Below are 22,156 nucleotides of genomic sequence, written 5' to 3'. Positions count from 1 at the left end.
GCTGTTTAGTGTGAAAACATCACCTTTTCAGGCACTCCATACTCGGTTATATCACAGAGGTTTCTTCGGAAAGTGTAATTTCAAGCACCGTTGACCCGCTGAAGGATGAATTTCATCAGGGGCGTAATAGGAGGACAGCCGGCGGGAGCGCAGCCGTCTGGGGTAGAGACTGTAAGTTAGCTACACTAAGCTAACGCTAGCTTTGAGATAGCTAACGCTAACGTTATTTACCCCCATTAAGCCTGGATAAAGTTAACATGCTGTACTTTACCATTCTGATAAAACTAGATATAGTAAAGTCTGAAATCTGTAACCTGGGTTAGATAGACAAGACCCATGGTTGCTATCTAGACTAGCTAATGAAGCCTAGCTATATCAGATCAGCCAGGTTTATTAGCTGGTTAGCTAAACTATTCTCTAACAAACTAGCTTAACAGCCTTAAAGCGCGCATTAGAAAAGGATTTTTATTTTAGAGAAGACGGTTTTTCCACATGGGCGTTGCCCCCGGCGCGTCCACCTGTCACTATCACTCCATTACCATCAGCTTATGCTATCTTAACTTAGCTTCCCAGCTAAAGCCCGAGGGTCCTCGAGCCAGTTGTATCGCTCGCGACCGTGACGTGTATCTTGACATAACTTTGTTGTTTTGAATCGATGGGAATTTACCGTCTGGTCAAAAATAATTGAAGTTTGCTGTGTAACAACTGGGCGTTTGTATTCGGAGTGGTAGCTAGCTAGTGTCATCTGATATGTAGGCCTTCCACGCACGACCATAAGAGACTTAAGCAAGACGTGCACATTTAACATTTGGCCAAGACACCTACAAACATGCATATGACCTACAAACGTATGCATTTGCTATATGTGCAGTGCGAGGTTTTTTGGGGGGGGGGGGTTTGTAGTCGCGTGTTCAACGTTACAGAAGAGAGCAGGGCGGTCGATGCGTGTCTTTGCTTTGGACGACGTGCAGTAAGGTGGACCATAACCTACGTTGCTCAGTCGTTATGAACTAACTGATGTGCTCGCATGCGCTTGTCTCACTGCAGATCCAGAAGCTGTGCGATCGCGTGGCCTCGTCCACGCTACTAGAGGATCGGAGGGATGCTGTCCGCGCGCTAAAATCCCTCTCCAAGGTACACATCCAGGTGTTGTAGGTTTACCTTCCAGGATGTTAAGTTTTTAATAAAGTTTCTGCGTTTCTTAGACGATGAAGTAAGACAAACCTATGATATCTTTTTGGCCTGTTCACCAAAACTCCAAAAGGTGGGTCACTTTTAAAGGGTCTATATCATGGAAAGCTGAATTCCTCTCACTTCAATGAAATAAAGAATTTTGAAGTAATATGTAAATATTATTAAAGTTTCAAAACACAATTTCACTCCCCTAGTCCATACAACCTCTACATAGATATCGGCCCTTTGAGATTTCCTCACAAGCTTTTGTAACATGAATAGCCCTGAATAAAGAGGTAGCTCCTTGTGTTGTACAAAAGTTGTTTATGAGCTGTGAATGTCCCATCATTCCTGAGTTCTATAAATGAATATAAACCACATATATACCATGTTAGTCTAATTATACGGAGAGTGCAGGAGTAGAGGGGTCTGTTTACACGTCCTCCTGCTCAGTACAGCCTATCAGCCGTGCCTGATGAGTTCATCGGGCCCGACTGACAGTCTGGAGGAGGGCTCACAGCGACCCTCTTAGGCTCTCTACAGACTCACAGACACTGCTGTAAAGCTGCTTTGTGACATCTGTTGTAAAAAGCACTACATAAATAAATTCTGATTTATGAACTAACACAGTCCCTGCTGCTACACACAGAGGGCCATGTTCTTAAAACTTAAACTGTGCAGTGCCCCACAAAATATGTGACACAGTATTTAATTCCTATTAATAAAAGTTACCGTTGTTTTAATTAGAGCTCCAGTATCAGCACACCACTGCTCTTAATGAACCTGTGCCTCAAATGAAAGCCAATCAGAATAATATGTAAATGGTTGATTGACATATTGATGACACACCACAGAGAAAGATGACTGACTAACCTCAGGCATGAGATTAGTGGTATGTGGAAAACTGCAATTTACATAACATATGGCTGTGTCTTGAGTTGAAGACTTTTAAATCGTAACAGCACTGCGCACTTATCCAGATTGGGTTTGAACCCCAGTGCCCTAGCAGAGAGGCAACTTTGGTACCACCTGTATACTTATACACTGTGCCTCTTTTGTAGAAATATCGCATGGAGGTGGGGACCCAGGCAATGGAACACCTGATTCGCATCCTGCAGACAGACAGGTATGATGCACAGGCCTCACCTGTACATACATACAAACAAACACACACAAACTTAGGCACCCAGGCCTCACCAATACACACACACATACACACCCAGGCCTCACCTGTACACACACACGTACACACACCCAGGCCTCACCTGTACACACACACGTACACACACCCAGGCCTCACCTGTACACACACACGTACACACACCCAGGCCTCACCTGTACATACACGCGTGCACATGTACACACACGCAGGCCTCACCTGTACACACATGCGTGCACATGTACACACACCCAGGCCTCACCTGTACACACATGCATGCACAAGTACACACACCCAGGTCTCACCTGTACACACGTGCATGCACACGTACACATACACAGGCCTCACCTGTACGCGCACACACACACACACACAGGCCTCACCTGTACGCACACACACACACACACCTACACAGGCCTCACCTGTACGCGCACACACACACACACACAGGCCTCACCTGTACGCACACACACACACACACACACACACACACACAGGCCTCACCTGTACGCGCACACACACACACACACAGGCCTCACCTGTACGCGCACACACACACACACACAGGCCTCACCTGTACGCGCACACACACACACACACACAGGCCTCACCTGTACGTGCACACACACACACACACACACACACAGGCCTCACCTGTACGCGCACACACACACACACACACACACACACAGGCCTCACCTGTACGCGCACACACACACACAGGCCTCACCTGTACGCGCGCACACACACAGGCCTCACCTGTACGCGCACACACACACACAGGCCTCACCTGTACGCACACACACACACACACACACACACACACACACACACAGGCCTCACTTGTACGCGCACACACACACACACAGGCCTCACCTGTACGCGCACACACACACACACACAGACCTCACCTGTACGCGCGCACACACACACAGACCTCACCTGTACGCGCACACACACACACACAGACCTCACCTGTGCGCGCACACACACACACAGGCCTCACCTGTACGCGCACACACACACACAGGCCTCACCTGTACACACACACGTACACACACACACACACAGGCCTCACCTGTACACACACACGTACACGTACACACACACACACGTACACGTACACACACACACACACATAGGCCTCACCTGTACACACACACACACACATAGGCCTCACCTGTACACACACACGTACACACACACACACATAGGCCTCACCTGTACACACACACGTACACACACACACACATAGGCCTCACCTGTACACACACACGTACACACACACACACATAGGCCTCACCTGTACACACACACGTACACACACACACACATAGGCCTCACCTGTACACACACACGTACACACACACACACACATAGGCCTCACCTGTACACACACACGTACACACACACACACACATAGGCCTCACCTGTACACACACACGTACACACACACACACACATAGGCCTCACCTGTACACACACACGTACACACACACACACATAGGCCTCACCTGTACACACACACGTACACACACACACACATAGGCCTCACCTGTACACACACACGTACACACACACACACATAGGCCTCACCTGTACACACACACGTACACACACACACACATAGGCCTCACCTGTGTACACACACACACACATAGGCCTCACCTGTACACACACACGTACACACACACACACACATAGGCCTCACCTGTACACACACACGTACACGTACACACACACACACACACATAGGCCTCACCTGTACACACACACGTACACGTACACACACACACATAGGCCTCACCTGTACACACACACGTACACGTACACACACACACACATAGGCCTCACCTGTACACACACACGTACACGTACACACACACACACACACATAGGCCTCACCTGTACACACACACGTACACGTACACACACACACATAGGCCTCACCTGTACACACACACGTACACGTACACACACACACACATAGGCCTCACCTGTACACACACACGTACACGTACACACACACACACACATAGGCCTCACCTGTACACACACACGTACACGTACACACACACACACATAGGCCTCACCTGTACACACACACGTACACGTACACACACACACACATAGGCCTCACCTGTACACACACACGTACACGTACACACACACACACACATAGGCCTCACCTGTACACACACACGTACACGTACACACACACACACATAGGCCTCACCTGTACACACACACGTACACGTACACACACACACACATAGGCCTCACCTGTACACACACACGTACACACACACACACATAGGCCTCACCTGTACACACACACGTACACGTACACACACACACACACATAGGCCTCACCTGTACACACACACGTACACGTACACACACACACACATAGGCCTCACCTGTACACACACACGTACACGTACACACACACACACATAGGCCTCACCTGTACACACACACACACATAGGCCTCACCTGTACACACACACACACACACATAGGCCTCACCTGTACACACACACGTACACGTACACACACACACACATAGGCCTCACCTGTACACACACACGTACACACACACACACATAGGCCTCACCTGTACACGTACACGTACACACACACATAGGCCTCACCTGTACACACACACGTACACGTACACACACACACACATAGGCCTCACCTGTACACACACACGTACACGTACACACACACACACATAGGCCTCACCTGTACACGTACACGTACACACACACACACACACATAGGCCTCACCTGTACACGTACACGTACACACACACACACACACAGGCCTCACCTGTACACGTACACGTACACACACACACACACACAGGCCTCACCTGTACACGTACACGTACACACACACACACACACAGGCCTCATCTGTACACGTACACACACACACACACACACACAGGCCTCATCTGTACACGTACACACACACACACACACACACAGGCCTCACCTGTACACGTACACACACACACAGGCCTCACCTGTACACGTACACACACACACAGGCCTCACCTGTACACGTACACACACACACACACACACACACAGGCCTCACCTGTACACGTACACACACACACACACATAGGCCTCACCTGTACACGTACACGTACACACACACACAGGCCTCACCTGTACACGTACACGTACACACACACACACACACAGGCCTCACCTGTACACGTACACGTACACACACACACAGGCCTCACCTGTACACGTACACACACACACACACACACATAGGCCTCACCTGTACACGCACACGTACACACACACACACACATAGGCCTCACCTGTACACGCACACGTACACGTACACACACACACAGGCCTCACCTGTACACGCACACGTACACGTACACACACACACAGGCCTCACCTGTACACACGCACACGTACACACACACACACATAGGCCTCACCTGTACACACACACACGTACACGTACACACACACACACATAGGCCTCACCTGTACACACACACACGTACACGTACACACACACACACATAGGCCTCACCTGTACACACACACGTACACGTACACACACACACACATAGGCCTCACCTGTACACACACACGTACACGTACACACACACACACACATAGGCCTCACCTGTACACACACACGTACACGTACACACACACACACACACACATAGGCCTCACCTGTACACACACACACACACACACACACAGGCCTCACCTGTACGTACACACACACACACACACACAGGCCTCACCTGTACGTACACACACACACACACACACACACACACATGGGCCTCACCTGTACACACACACACACACACACACAAACACACACGGGCCTCACCTGTACACACACACACACACACACACGGGCCTCACCTGTACACACACACACACACACACACGGGCCTCACCTGTACACACACACACACACACAGGCCTCACCTGTACGTACACACACACACACACAGGCCTCACCTGTACGTACACACACACACACACACACACACAGGCCTCACCTGTACGTACACACACACACACACACACACACACACATGGGCCTCACCTGTACGTACACACACACACACACACATGGGCCTCACCTGTACACACACACACACACACACACACACACACGGGCCTCACCTGTACGTACACACACACACACACACAGGCCTCACCTGTACGTACACACACACACAAACACACACGCAGGCCTCAGCTGTACGCACACAAACACACACAGGCCTCACCGGTACGCACACAAACACACACACACACACAGGCCTCACCGGTACGCACACAAACACACACACACACACAGGCCCCACCGGTACGCACACACACACACAGAGGCCTCACCTGTACCTGTACGCGCGCACACACAGGCCTCACCTGTACCTGTACGTGCACTCACAGGCCTCACCTGTACGCGCGCACTCACAGGCCTCACCTGTGCGTGCGCACTCACAGGCCTCACCTGTGCGCGCACTCACAAAGGCCTCACCTGTACGCGCGCACTCACAAAGGCCTCACCTGTACGCGCGCACTCACAAAGGCCTCACCTGTACGCGCGCACTCACAAAGGCCTCACCTGTACGCGCGCACTCACAAAGGCCTCACCTGTACGCGCGCACTCACAAAGGCCTCACCTGTACGCGCGCACTCACAAAGGCCTCACCTGTACGCGCGCACTCACAGGCCTCACCTGTACGCGCGCACACCCAGGCCTCACATCATCTCATCCTGAGAAGGTTCCGGAATAGTTCAGTTCAAATTGCGAATCTATTTTTTCCCTGTCACGCTCATAACCACAACCACAGGTCAGACTCTGAAATCCTGGGTTACGCTTTGGACACTCTGTACAACATCATCTGCAATGATGAAGATGAGGAACAAGGTATTTCTGTTTTCATTCACACCTCACTCTCAGTTACAGTTCCATGAAGTATATTACATCAGAACTAATAATTAAATCATTGCCAGAGATTCATGCTGGTTTTAAATGTCTTAGTGAAAACATAGAGTGATTGTTAGTTTTATTTTTTCATACTGAGTTCTAATCGTAAATGTGGAGGGAACGACTCATGCGTTGCTGTCATGGCAAACTGATGTGAGATCAGTGTGCGTGTGCCTCGTGTTGCTGTGAAGTGCTTAGGAACGTGACACCTTGCTGATCCCCCCCCCTCTCTTTTCTTCCATGTTTAACCCTCCAGACGAATCAGAAGGTAACATTCTTGTCTGTGCATGACCCTTGAACTAGGGCCCTCCTCCAGGCCTCTGCTTTCTGCCTGTGGTCTCATTTTTTGCTTTAGTCTGATTGTCTCATAGAGGTTTGGCCCAGTAAACTACGTAGTTCGATCATCAGATGTTTGTCGCTTATTATCAAATAAATAGCATCAAGATTTTTTTGCTCTAAGCTGAACACTTAGGTGATATGGCACTGTCCAAGGTTCTGGCTGTATATTTGCACAAGTTCCCAGTATTTCTTGCTGCTGAAGGAAGGGTTTTTGGAGACGCGTTTGGCTCGATGGGCTGTGTAGTATGTAGAAAAAGCCTCACTCTCCATCTCACATTCACAGACGCTGCTGCTCCTGTCTCAGGCAAGACTAAAAGCGTATCGGCACCTGGTCAGTGGCGCTCAGGGCGATGTTGCTAGCCGGGGCTTATTTAGCTTGATCTGAAGCTGCTAGTCTCCACAGTTAATGTTTAACGGGTGACAGGTTTTACCTCTCTCCGCTATTTGTTTTCTCACCTGGTGTCTTCTTCTTCTCATCCTAGCTAAAAATGACAGAAAAATCCATCACTTCTGAGCTTCTTCACCCCTGTTCTGGGAACAGCTAACACTAACACACACACACACACACACACACACACACAGCCATCTGCTTCTTGTGCTTGTGAGCGGGTTTTAGTGCTATAACCACTTGTAGCTACAGCATCCGTCCTGCCTGCTGCGCTCACACTGTGGTCTAACCCTTTCCTCCTGCTCAACACCCCATCAACTAAGCCAACAAAGAACTCACTGCATGGACTGTTCATTTCTCTCTCTCTCTCTCTCTCTCTCTCCCCCCCCCCCCCCCCCCCCCAGAGGACACCCAGAGGAAGCAGGATGACATCGGATCTCAGTTTACTGAGCGTTTTATCCAGGAGCCGGAGAATGTCACGCTACTGCTGTCTCTGCTGGAGGTGATGCTCACACACATTTGAACACTACTTAACTTGATATCCTCCCACCCTCTCTCTTTCTCACACTGTCTCTCTCGCACACTGTGTCTCTCTCTCTCTCTCTCTCTCTCTCTCTCTCTCTCTCTCTCTCACCCTGACTCCTCTTCTTTCAGTTAAATTCAGTTAAAGGCATCTTTATTGGCATGGTTGTATTAGGTACAATATTGCCCTGCTATGGAGAAGCTCTAAAGTTGAACTGTTTGTGATTGTGTTCAACAAATGATGATTCTTTCACTCTCCTCACACCCCCGCCCCTCAGGAATTTGACTTCCATGTCCGTTGGCCCGGAGTGAAGCTCCTGACAGCTTTGCTGAAGTGCCAGTGTACCCAGCTACAGGGCGTTATCCTCGTCAGTCCCATGGGTCAGTGTGCCCATCTACTTTCCAGCTGTTGTGTGCCCCCTCACAGCCTGGCACTGCAGGACAGCACACATCTACACAAAACCACACACAACACACCAGACAAGAGACCTTCATATCAGCAGGGTCTCCATGGCCATCGTTGCACCCACACACCCACACACACACCCACCCACACCCACCCACACACACACACACACACACACCCACACACCCACACACACACACACACACACACACACCCATCCTGTATACCCACTGAGAGCAGGCTGATATAATTGGTTGTGGTGAAGAGTGGATTCATGTTGATGGTTCTTTGTGGTGCTGATAGTAAATGTTTGAATGTTGCGCCTTTCTGTTGCCCTGCAGGTGTTTCCAGGCTAATGGACCTATTGGCTGACTCCAGAGAGGTTATCCGTAATGACGTATGTTCCCTGCTGTAGTATCAGGGACACACCACAAGGGGGCGCCACAAATTTAAACCCTGATAGTCATACGCCACCCAGAATGTCATACCAACCGCTGTTCGCTCTTTCCCACAGATGCGAGTCTGAAGTGTTTTCTCCTTTTCTTGGCCAGGGCCTCCTTCTGCTGCAGCAGCTCACCAAAGGCAACGCAGCCATCCAGAAGATTGTGGCGTTTGAAAACGCTTTTGAGAGACTGTTGGACATCATGGCAGAGGAGGGCAGCAGTGATGGAGGTGTGACCAGAGCCCGCTGCTCCCTCCTCACGTGCAGAGATGACATGAGAACCTCCTTGCTCCTGCTTTAAGAGTTGACTAGAACAAACATCTCCAGTCTCAGAGGTGTGTGTGTGTGTGTGTGTGTGTGTGTGTGTGTGTGTGTGTAGGTATTGTGGTAGAAGACTGCCTGCTCCTGCTGCTGACCCTACTGAAGAACAACAGCTCAAACCAGAACTTCTTTAAGGAGGGCTCCTACATCCAGAGGATGAAGCCGTGGTTTGAGGTGGGCGATGACAACTCGGGCTGGTCAGCGCAAAAGGTCACCAACCTGCACCTGATGCTACAGGTAAGGGAGTCCCGACACCAGTGCCAGCCTCCAGTCCTCCAGGACTCTTCTGAGTGCAAGAGAGCGTTGACTTTTATGAAAGTGTGACGGTTTCAGGTTTTGCTGCTCTAACTGTGTGTACATATGTGTGTGTGTGTGTGTGTTCTCCTTGTCTTCTTGCAGCTGGTACGAGTGCTGGTGTCCCCTGTGAATTCTCCAGGTGCCACGGCCAGCTGTCAGAAGACCATGTTCCAGTGTGGCCTGTTACAACAGCTCTGCACCATTCTAATGGCCACCGGGGTCCCTGCTGACATCCTCACTGAGGTCAAACGCACACACACCCACACACACACCTGTCCTCTCTGACCTGCTATCTCCCCTGGCGTCCCTGCTGATATCCTCACAGAGGTCACTCACACACACACGCACACAGACATGCGAAGCTCAGATGCCCCCCCTACAAACAATCACAAAAATAACTCATTAGCTCTCAGTGTGTACCAGATAGCACTTCATTAACTATAATGTTATAATTGTAGTCATGATAAAGTTAAGTCCCGCCCTCAATCCGGCCCGTTCTCCAAGCCCCGCCCACCATCAGATACGTGCATCCTTATTGCTTAGGCTGGCCTCCTATTGGCTGTCACCAATGTTCATTAATGTACTTAAAATTACAAAAATTGTTTTTTGTTCTGCAGACCATCAACACTGTGTCAGAGGTCATCCGTGGGTCACAGGTCAACCAGGACTACTTTGCTTCTGTCAACGCTCCATCCAACCCACCACGGTGAGACTCCTCCCACTGTGTGTTTGGATTTGTATGGTGCTGTGAGATTGTGTGAACGCGTGTGAGAGATTGCATGTGTGTTTGTTTGTGTGTGTGTCAGGCCTGCTATCGTGGTGCTGCTGATGTCCATGGTAAACGAGCGGCAGCCCTTTGTCCTGCGCTGTGCTGTGTTAACCCTGTGTGTGTGTGTGTGTGTGTGTGTGTGTGTGTGTGTGTGTGTGTGTCAGGCCTGCTATCGTGGTGCTGCTGATGTCCATGGTAAATGAGCGGCAGCCCTTTGTCCTGCGCTGTGCTGTGCTCTACTGCTTCCAGTGTTTCCTCTACAAGAACCAGAAGGGCCAGAGTGAGATTGTGGCCACACTCCTGCCCTCCACTATAGACGGTAAACACACACACACACACACACACACACACACCTACCTGTTCCTTCTCTCTTTTCCTCTTCTCTTTCACTCTAACGGTCTCATTCTCACTCTGTTTCTCTCTTTCACTCTATTTCACTTTTTTTTTTGGCTTTTGTTTATAATCTTCTTACCTGTTCTCTTCCTCCACTTCCTGCATCCTGTCACCCCTTTCATGTCTCTCATGTCTCTCTCCTCCCTCTCTCTCCCTCTCCCTCCCTCTCTCTCCCTCTCCCTCCACCAGCAAACTCCATCTCTGCAGGGCAGCTGCTTTGTGGGGGCCTGTTCTCAGCCGACTCTCTGTCTAACTGGTGTGCTGCGGTGGCGTTGGGCCACGCCCTGCAGGATAACCTCACCCAGAAGGAACAGCTGTTGCGGGTGCAGCTGGCCACCAGCCTGGGCAAACCTCCCGTCTCCCTGCTCCAGCAGTGCACCAACATCCTGTCCCAGGTAGCCCCGCCCCCGTCTCCCTATTTATGCAGTACAGCAGCTTCGTCTACATTGGCTAAACACCACCAGAATATATAAACTTATAAACTCCGATATCATCCAAGTGTTTTACCTGGTGTTGGTGCGTGCGTGCATGTCCGAGTATCTGAACCGAAGTGCGTTGTGATTTTACAGGGTGATAAACTCAGCCGGCGGGTAAGTGTCTGTGTGTGGGCAGCAGGTTGTGATGGTTTGGCTTTGCCTCAGCAGGTGCCCCCTCCCGCTCCCACCCTTTATACGTGTCCGGGTGCTTTTGCTTCCCTCGTGCTCCTCCCTGCGTGCCGTCTCATCCCTGTTTTTCGTTCCATATCTGACTGGCAGTCTCTGGTTCTGCACCTCGACAGTTCATTGTGATCTCTGGGGCTTGTCCACTGTAGATTTTGTAGTTTGACCTCTTAGGTCACTGTCATTCTCCTCCTGTCCTGTAGGTGGCAGTGTAGCCAGGTGGACAATGACAATTGGTTGCCTCACTTCCTCTTTCACCTAAATTAAAGACTTTAAAACTAATTTTAAAACTAATAAGCTAATTTGTGATTACTTTGTGTCTCCTCTGCCTGTTTGGTTTTGTGTTACACCAGTGGGGATGAAATCTGACAAAAGTGAAGATCAAAGTTTCTTTTTTTCTTAAAAAAAAACAACACATGAACATTGTTTTGCACCAAAACCCCAACCACCAGCTCTGGTGTTTTCCTTTGGAATGACCCTGTAGCTCAACCCTAACCCTTCCCCTCTAAGATAAGACCTCTGACCTTGTAATCATGTGTTCAGGTCCTAAACAATGCTGGTCACTTTCTCTCACAGACCAAAGGGAAAAAATCACGTTGGATTGCTGAACCTCACAGTCTGAAGGAACTGAGACACCCAAACCCATTTAACAGGTTGATTTTGGTTTTGTCATTGTGATCCACAGAAGATAAATAAAGGCATTAGTACACCGTAAGATTTCACTTGCGAGTGTGCACAAGAGTTGTACCAGTGTGCGGCAAGATTACACACAATGGATTAACACATAGTGCGAGAGACTGCTCGTGTGACTGCATGGCAGTAATAGCACTGTTATACTGTCCGCTCTTGCTTTTTTTAAAATAGCTCCTTTAACCCCGTCTTGTGGTTTTTGAAGTTCTACTGATCTAACATGGCGTTTCACGTGTGGACTGGCTGCTGCTCTGTACCACCCTGAGATCACCGATCTTGGTGTGAACACATTGCAGACATTTTCATACAGGGTTATGCCGATGTAGACATGGATTCCTATTTTTGAGGGCTTATTTGTCCCGGTTGGTTGCTGACATCATTAACGTTACATGTGTATAAACTTTGGCTCATTCAGCACATCTTGTATTAGAGTCTGCTAAATGTATGTACCGCTAAAGAAAACAGCGGTGTGTGACCAGAACAACAGAGCATGGTGGGTTAACCATTTCCATTTTATTCCATTTAATACCAGTGATAGAGCTGAGCTGCACAAACTATCGTTCATCACTGCAGTACTGGCCTTTAAAGCGCTGACATCACCACAGGCTGCGATATGCAAATGACCGTACGACAAATCACAATTAGCACTGCGAGGATTCTGACCAATCCGGAACAATCTAATGAGTCTTCTGTGGTTTGTGATGGATGACAGAAGTCACAAAATAATTTTTAACCCTGTCCTCTAGGGGTCACCAGCATGTTTTTAACACACTGTGGCAATATAACTGCAGTATAATGTTTTTGTCTGTAGTTTTGTCTGTGAGTCAATCAGTCGGTGCAGAACATGTTAGAGACTGATGACTGTTTGTCCAATGAGCAGATGGACAAGGTCTTGGGAGGTCTTGGACACTGTTGGAGGACGCGTCTTTCTCGGGTTTTCAGAACTTAATTGCTGTCAGAACTTCTAGCCTTCCAGTCACCTGGTTTACCCATTACTAGAACACTAGAAAAACATGCAGAAAGGATGCTGTGTAAAACATTTGTGTGTGTGTGTCTGTATGGATGTGTTTCTCTCTGCACATACACGTGTGTATCTGCGTGCGTGTGTGTGTGTGTGTGTGCGTGTGTGCATGCGTGTGTGCGTGCGTGCGTGCGTGTGTGCGTGCGTGTGTGTGTACACAGGGCAGCAGGGTGCAGGCGCGGGTCGGCCTCCTCATGCTGTTGTGCACATGGATGAGCAACTGTCCCATTGCGGTCACACACTTCCTACACAATCAGGACAACGTTCCTTTTGTATCCTCCCTCTTACTTTAGCCTCCAGCTGTTGGAGGAATAGTGCATGTGTGCTTGTGTGTGCATGCGCTGGCCCTTAACTGCGTGTCTACAGCTGACGGCTCAAATCTCGGAGAACCTGGGCGAGGACGAGAGGCTTGTGCAGGGCCTGTGTGCCCTCCTGCTGGGCATCTGTATCTATTACAATGACAACTCTCTGGAGAACTATACCAGGTAAGATTCCCTCCCTCCCTAACGCAGTGTCTCTCTTAGTCTCTCTTGCTGTAAATACCTGGTGAAATATCCCCTCCCTTCTGCAAGTCTCTCCAACGCTGTTTTGGCACCTCTGCTCTGAAGCTCTGTAAGCCTCTCTGCTCCACCTCACTTTCCCTCATCTCGTCCATGTCCCCCAGAGAGAAACTGAAGCAGCTGGTTGAGAAGCGTATCGGGAAGGAGAACTTTGTGGAGAAGCTGGGCTTCATCACCAAGCACGAGCTGTATTCCCGTGCGGCCCAGAAACCCCAGCCAACCTTCTCCACCCCCGAGCACATGTTGTTCGACCACGAGTTCACCAGGCTGGTCAAAGAGCTGGAGGGTCAGTCCTATACTGTCCCTCACACGGCCGCGCCTGTAACTTCCCTATGATCCACGCTCTCATCTCTAGTCTTTCGCCACTGCCGTTGAAAACGAATCATGTTAAAGACTTGGCGTTGTATCAGCATGTATACCCAGTTCGCAGATGCCCTCCTAATAGGTTTTATAGATTATGGATTAAAAGGTTTATGTTTATCTTAAAAATACAAAGTCACTTAATGTCTGAAATGAGTGAGTGCGCTTATTACTTAAATCAGAGAACCTTTCCACTAGTCATTAAAAGATTAACTTACTAAGGAATCTTAGCTGTTGTTTCATGTTAGTTTACGTAATATTTAATCAGTGTGCAGGTGTTCACAGTCTTACACATTATCTGAGTAAGTCTTTTGAAACTGATGAATGTCAGCACTGAGTCCAGTGCAGTATTGATCCTCTTAAGACACACAAACGGTTCACTCACTGTTTGCTTGCAGGCATCATAACGAAGGCAGTGCACAAGTCAAGTGAGGAGGAGAAAAAGGAGGAAGAGGTGAAGAAGAGTCTGGAACAGCATGACAGCATCGTCACTCAGTACAAAGAGCTGATCAGGGAGCAGGTGCCGCTACCTCGCTACACCCGTTTCACTTCCTGTAGCTTCTCTGACACCTGTGCTATCGGTTGCTCTGGCCTGAACTCTGGAAGATTTAGCAGCATTTTGTGTTAACCGCGCTTACTGTCTTCCAGCTAGTCTGGTTTTGCTAGTTTAAATCTTCTCTGGCTCTGCTCATAATCCTAAGAATTGCAAATCCGTGATCGGTTTCATCACCCTCTAACGTGACAGAAAATTTGTAGGTGTGCATTTCATATACCATCCAGGAATCATTATTAAACATTCAATTCATACTTCACACCTTGGTGGGTTTACAGGGCTTTTTGAGTGCATAGTTTTTAGTTTGTAGTCACAACACACAGAACTTCAACTGTAAACACAATGTTTTCCTCCTTCTGCTCTTCCAACAGCTGTATCTTCAGTGCTACCTGTAGCTCCGCCTCCTTCTGCTCTTCCAGCAGCTGTAGCTTCAGTGCTACCACCTGCTGTAGCTCCGCCCACAGACTGTCCTGTTATGTCTCTTTGTCTGGCAGGACGTTCAGTTGAACGAGCTGAAGGACCAAGTGGCATTGCTGACCGCGCACCAGGAGCAGATGCAGACCACCATCACGCAACAACTCTCCCAGATCCAGCAGCACAAAGACCAGTACAACATCCTCAAACTCAAACTAGGTACTGGTGTGAGCAGAAGAGCAGGTCTGACAGAAGTCAGGTCGAGACTTCATGTCGTTCTGGTTCTTTCAGGGTGGGATGTATTCTGAGCTCTCTCTCTCTCTCTCTTCCACCCCCCCCCCCCAGGTAAAGATGGTGTTGTGTCTGGGCAGGCGGAGGAAGCCCATGAGAACGGACTTCAGCTAGAGGAATTTACTCTGCTCAGAGACGAGTTGGAGGAGTTACGCAGACAACATGCACAGCTGCAAACGCAAGTCACAGAAAAGGACACACTCATCACCAGCCTGGTGTGTGCGCGTGTATGTGTGTACATGTGTGCGTGTGACATTATTTTTTAGTATTTTAGTATGAATGATTTGAATGTTCAGTATTTGTGTTGTCAGTATTTTGAGTGTTTTCAGAATTTGTGTGTTTTGCTGTGTACTAGTGCCAGTATTTGAGTGTTTGAGTACTAGTAGCAGTATTTGAGTATTTGGTTTGTGCTGTGCAGAAAACCGAGGGGCTGCGGCCAGTGGAAGGCTCAGGAATCGCGTCTGGACCCACAGAGCTTCTGAAGGTAAGAGGGTAGCACGAGCAATCACACACACACAGACACAGGTATACACTATGATATTCCTGGAGCCAGGTTCCCAGGTCAAGGTTGAAGGTAGTTCACCACTGGATTAACCCATGTCCAGGAACCAGGCGATTACAGACCAGGGCTCTGCAGTAGGAGCTCAGCACACTTAGACATCCATTATACTACACAGTCATAGCACACACACCATATACAGATCACATTACAACCGTCTGACTCCATTACAATCTCTCTCTTGCCTGCCAGTCATCCCAGTCCTAATGGAGATTGAGGTGAAACTTTTCCCAGGCTCTGATCAGGCTGTGTGAATTTGGAGAGATGTGGGAGTGAGGGTATTCTCGCTGAGTGAGGTGGTGGTGGTGTTGTCTCACAGGAAGTGGAGGCACTGAGGGAGCAGGTGCAGAACCAGGAGGTGGAGATCGCCAACCTGCACAGTGACAGGCAGGAGCTACAGAGGAGAGCAGACACTGTGGTGAGCTGTTCCCAAACTGGGGGTTCGTCGTACTTTCCTCCTAGCACCCCGCAGAGGTGACCTCTGACCCCATATCTAAACCACGATGTGCCAGGGCAGGTGAACTGGGGCCGGACGTGAGCTCTGCAAGAGGGGACACTCAGGAACAAGGCTGTGGGTGTGGGTGTGAGAGACTGGTGACTGAAGGTGACTATTGGCAGAGTGGTGTCAGCTGTAGGAATACAGCAATATGGATTGTCCAGACGCCTTTACCAGTTATTTTAATGGTTTGCCAGCAGAAGACCAGTTGTCATACCGGAGTGGTCACTAACCAGTCAAACACGAGCAACAGCTCAATCTCTCTGAATTCCCATGTGGATTATATCAACTGTGTGAGTCTGGTGACCTCTGTCATACACTGATAAGCTAACTCTTAGCAGTGAGGCAAGTTTCCTAACCCGCAGTCACTGTTGGGTCAAGGGTCAAACTAAATGGACAAAGATAGTGGCCGAATATCTTCATATACCGCGAGGAGGAAACACAGTATCTGTACAAAAGACAAACTCAAGACATACATCTTTGTGGGTACGGTTTTGAGGTCACGTCCAGGATTATGGACCAATGTCCTGCCTAGGCATGAAAAAGGACATAAAACACAACTGTGCATATGAACACATCAAACTGTATACTGACAAAGTATGGCACTGGGGTGGTATTAACTTTCTCATGGTTTGCTATATATTAGAATAATGTAAATCACTAGAAACTACTGCTACTTCTAGACCTACTGCTACTTCTACCTACAGTGGTGCTGGAACGTTTGTAAACCTTTAGAGGTTTCTATATTTCTGCATAAATTTGACCTAAAAGTCCTAAAAGTATATAAAGAGAACCAAATCAAACAAATTGGACAGAAGTAAACAAATTGGACAGAAGACTCTGAGCAACACTAAACAACTGAAGGCCTTTCTCACATTGGCTGGGGTTAAAGTTCACGAGTCCACCATCAGGAGAACAACAGTGGTGTGCACCCCAGGGTTGGAAGGAGAAAGGCCCTGCTCTCCAACAAGAACATCGGTGCCCGTCTGTAGTTTACTGGAGATCACATGGACAATATTTTGTGGACGGATGTAACCAAAATAGATCTTTTTGGTTTAAATGAGTAGCGTTATGTTTGAAGAAAAGGCAACACAGCATTCAAACATAAAAACCTCATCTGTTCTGTGAAACACAGTGGTGGTATTTTGGTTTGGGACTGCTGCATATGGGCCAGGATGGCCTGCCATCATTGATGGAACAATGAATTCCGAATTATACCAGCAAATTCTAAAGGAAAATGTCCGTGACCTGAGACTCAAGAGAACATGGATCATGCAGCAAGACAAAGACCCTAAACACACACGTCCCTCTACCAAAGAACGGTTAAAAAAGAATGATGTTAAAGTTTTTGAATGGCCAAGTCAAAGTCTGGACCTTAATCCAGTAAAAATGTGGGACTAATCAATAACTACCTGAAACATTTAGTTTCAGTTATTACAACACAAGGGGCTCACACCAGATACTGAAAGCAAAGGTTCATGTACTTTTGCCACTCAGATGTGTTTCATTTTCCTCCATAAATAAATGACAGAGTATTATTTTTTTTTCTCATTTGATTTGGTGGTCTTTTAGGACTCGTGTGACATTGTGATGAAGTTTCAGGTCAAATTTATCCAGAAATCTAGAAACTTTTAAAGGGTTCCCAAACTTTCAAGCACCACTGTAGGTGTATGTAAAAATGTAATTTCTAATTCTAGTAGTTATATATATCATTTTGTGCTGTAAGGCTAATGTAGGGTTAATACAGTAACACCTTTAATAGGTTGAAGGCACAAACGTATGCCTTTTGCCTCACTGGGCGACTTTGATGATGGTGCTGTATAAAAGTTAAGGTCATTTGTTTTTCCATTCCAATTCCAGTATAAAGATGGGTCTGTCGTTATTCCATGGATCTGTTTCACTACACTAGTTTCTGTTTAATGCAAATGACATCAATGTGACATGGTCTACTGGAACGTGCTTTCTCTCCCGCTGTGTGCGTGCTTGCACACTACTGTTCTGAGAGCAGTATTGGAACTGCTTTCTCTTCTGCAAGCCTGTGTTGCTGTTCTGAGAGCAGTATTGGAACTGCTTTCTCTTCTGCAGGGTTGTGTGTTGCTGTTATAAGATTAGTATTGGAACTGTGCTCTCTCTCACCAGCAGGTGTCTTCTGCAGTCAGTGTGGGGGAGGCAGGCTCTGTATCTCAAGTGGCAGAGCTGGAGAGCAGACTCTCAGCACAGACCGCCGAGACACACAGACTACAGGTCTTCACACAAACACACACATGCACTACACACACTCACCTCCACCTCACAGGCTACAGGTCTTACACACTTCCAACTCACAGACTCATTTGTCTTCCTCTGTCACATGCTACAAACTCACTGACCCTCTGCATCTGTGCGCACACGCGTGTGTGTGTGTGTGTGTGTGTGTGTGTGTGTGTGTGTCAGGAGGAGTTGCGGGGTCTCTCTGAGGTCAAGGCGGCACTAGAGAAGGAGCTGGCGTCAGCCACCAGCACAGTAGCCATCTTGCAGGCAGAGAAAAGCAGACTGCAGCAGGACGTCTCGGAGTCCAAGAAGGAGCAGGATGATCTCCTGATGCTGCTGGCTGACCAAGACCAGAAGATCCTCACCCTCAAACATAAGCTCAAAGACCTGGGAGAAATGGTAGGGCCCCATGGTGTGGCTCCCCCACCAGGCCCTCACCCGTATAGAACACTTTCTGCATTCGCCTTTTTATGAAAATATTTAATGTCGTTTTTTTCTAAAAGTTCTATTTCTTTCTATGTTTTAACTATGTGAAATTTACCAATATAGGGGATGAAAACAGCAATTATCATTAATATTGTACAGACAACAAAACATTTGATATTTTGACTTTTGATAAAATGTGAGAGACATCTACAGCAGAAATGTTTTAATAGGATCCAGTTTATGCCTAAGCCTAAACCAGGAAACCAGACCTTAGTCTTAGGAGTTCAAATTGATCATCACATGTGATTGCATAGCTGCGATGTCCATGTCTTCTTACAGGTTGAGGATGAGGACGATCTGGACGCTAGGGACCCATCTGAGGAAGATGAGGAGGAGGAGGAGGATGATGATGAATAGAGAGACTGCATCAGTTCACCAGAATGGAGGGAAAAGTGAAAGGCCTTTCTGATCCCTTCCATGCCTACACTAATCTGCAGAGGGAGAGGCAGGACGGGGCCTTGGAATGGTGCTCCAGGACATTCCCACAATCCTCTGCTTCTATTTACCCATCCAGCAGACTCCTCTGTTCAGTTCTGGTGTTGATTTCTTTATTTTGTGGCCTGATTGGAGGATCTGGTTTTCTCGTGTACTTCTACTGGACCATCAGAAGCCTTGTGTGACCTCTCCAGACACTGCTACAGACGTGCTCAGGTCACGGCATCTCTTGGCCATCCAATCGTTGTTAAAGACATGCACGCATCTTTAAAAAAAAAAAGATTCTTTTTTTAAGGTGCAAAAGAAGAAAACTGCATCCTACAGATAAGATGCCATAACTGGAGATATAAATACCCAAAAGAAACTCCACCTCCTGTGGCTTTTTGTGTGTTTATATGCTGTGCTTTCATACTTTGCACCTGCAAACACAGTTTATTAGTGTTTTTTTCCCCTGGCTACAGCACAGAGGAGTTGAAATGTCCCACCTGAAGCGGCTGGGTTGGTAAAAACTACTCGGGAGAAAACATTTTCCTCTCACACACTGCCTCTGTCACCTGAGAGTGGCAGGTCACTTGGTCAGCCTTCCCAAGTGTTAGTGCGAGGGAGAGAGAGAGAGAGAGAGAGAGAGAGAGAGAGAGAGAGAGAGAGATTTAATGTATGCCTTCATTGCTTAGGTGCACTGGTGAACTTGCTCTTCACTGCCCATCTCTAAAACAGCAGCTAGGGGGCAGTGTGGGGACACACCCACCTTGATTGGCACCTTAGAACACCAACCTCTTCACAAAGCTGCTGTTCAGTGATGTCCAGTACCCTTCCCCCCTCAAACTGCTGCTGAAATGCGTGCGCGTGCACACACAGAGACAGACAGCCTCATCAGCCTTCAGGGGTTCTGCTGGGACAATGCATTCAGGTTCAAGTTATCAGAGCTATTTTTGCAGGCTTCGTCTGGTTTAGATGTTCACACATTTAATTTATGGACATAATCTGCTTAAAGTCACATCAGTATACAGAATAAATTCCCTTATAGGTAACGAGGCTTTTAAACTCATGTACTTGGGATTAAATATTGCAGTTAGATTTCATTGCATAGACAAGTTTCACCATTGTGTTTTATTATCTGCAACAGTGTACTTAAGAAAACATCCAGGATGCTGGCTCTGATAATTGTTTGGTTAATCCCACAGCATTAGTTGTACTATAGTTAATTTTTGTCATTGTTAAATGAACATTCACATACTTTAAGAAGCAATGGTTAAAAATGGAAGCAGTGATGCTGGGAGAGGAAATGTTTGCTCTGCTGAGAGAACTGTCACTGTTTGAGAGCTTAAGAGTTTGAATTTCACAGTTTTAATGTGAAAAGTTCTTAACCACCTGGCTGAGGAAGACTACTAACGAAACTCAAAAACGCAGAGCAGTGTTTCCTTTTTAAAACTGGACTGATCCGTGCACATCTCCCGAAGTTCTGCTCTTGACCAACCTTTTGTATGAATTGCGCTTCTGTTGCGACTCCAGGCCATTTTGCATCAGGTTATCATGAATAAAGGGCAGATATTCTGGCGTGGTCGTGTTTCTTTCTGCTACTCACCCTAGCTGGAAGCGGGGGCACCCGTGGGTCCCAGTGCTGTACATGAGAACTCCAGCAGAGCCTGAACCTTATGGAAAGAGTGCTCTACCCTAACGTTTGTCCTACTGTTTTCTAAATGTTGTTTTACACCAAAGCAGTGGTGGAAATGGAAAGCACTTCACTTGAGATGGACACCAGTTTAAAGCTAAACGCTGCACCTGTCTGGGATGACTGGTAAGTGGATCTGTTTCAGACTGGCGGTCTTTGAACGGGGCTCGGGGCAGTAGGTGTTACTGGGCCGCACGTTAAATAGATGGTGTTCTCCACTGCTTGTAGCGCCCAGAAGGTGCCGATCCACAGTGCATGCGCGTACCGCGTGGTGGATGGGTTGCAGTTGTTAAAATGAAGCTTTTAAATTGGCATCAAAACCTGAACCACAGGGTTAATTTTTCAGTGACCGCTTCTAAATAAATGGAAATGCGTTTCATAAACTAAAACGTAACCGTAAACTCGGGAGTTACGGCCATGTCCTCCACCCGGCCGCGAGGAGACCCCGTGACATCATGGATGCGAAGTAGATGACGTCTCGAGCGTTGCGGCTGTG

General features: G+C 48.0%; 1 protein-coding gene across 7 annotated transcripts; it reads left to right on the top strand.

The window, feature by feature from the left end:
• The first annotated feature begins 30 nt into the window (after positions 1-30).
• uso1 (USO1 vesicle transport factor) lies at positions 31-21,545 on the top strand. Of its 7 annotated transcripts, none has more exons than XM_035531705.2 (27): positions 31-171; positions 1,048-1,134; positions 2,235-2,299; positions 7,201-7,277; positions 7,594-7,605; positions 7,960-8,007; positions 8,469-8,566; positions 8,865-8,967; positions 9,334-9,389; positions 9,544-9,664; positions 9,814-9,992; positions 10,155-10,295; positions 10,670-10,758; positions 10,986-11,140; positions 11,404-11,609; positions 11,784-11,804; positions 13,746-13,856; positions 13,951-14,069; positions 14,249-14,430; positions 14,903-15,024; positions 15,552-15,690; positions 15,817-15,977; positions 16,181-16,246; positions 16,641-16,739; positions 18,960-19,061; positions 19,251-19,466; positions 19,833-21,545. In XM_035531705.2, exons 1-27 carry the CDS (start codon positions 106-108, stop codon positions 19,908-19,910), a joined length of 2,919 nt encoding a protein of 972 aa, XP_035387598.1. In that variant the 5' UTR covers positions 31-105; the 3' UTR covers positions 19,911-21,545. The 7 variants fall into 7 exon arrangements, with proteins under 7 accessions (XP_035387598.1, XP_035387597.1, XP_035387599.1 ...); XM_035531704.2 differs by having other exon boundaries at positions 18,957-19,061; XM_035531706.2 differs by lacking the exon at positions 7,594-7,605 and having other exon boundaries at positions 18,957-19,061.
• Positions 21,546-22,156: the final 611 nt, after the last annotated feature.

This window comes from Electrophorus electricus, chromosome 12, assembly GCF_041902795.1.
Source record: "Electrophorus electricus isolate QZ-2024a chromosome 12, ASM4190279v1, whole genome shotgun sequence".
Lineage (NCBI taxonomy): Eukaryota > Metazoa > Chordata > Actinopteri > Gymnotiformes > Gymnotidae > Electrophorus > Electrophorus electricus.
This window is presented reverse-complemented; position numbering and strand designations above follow the sequence as displayed.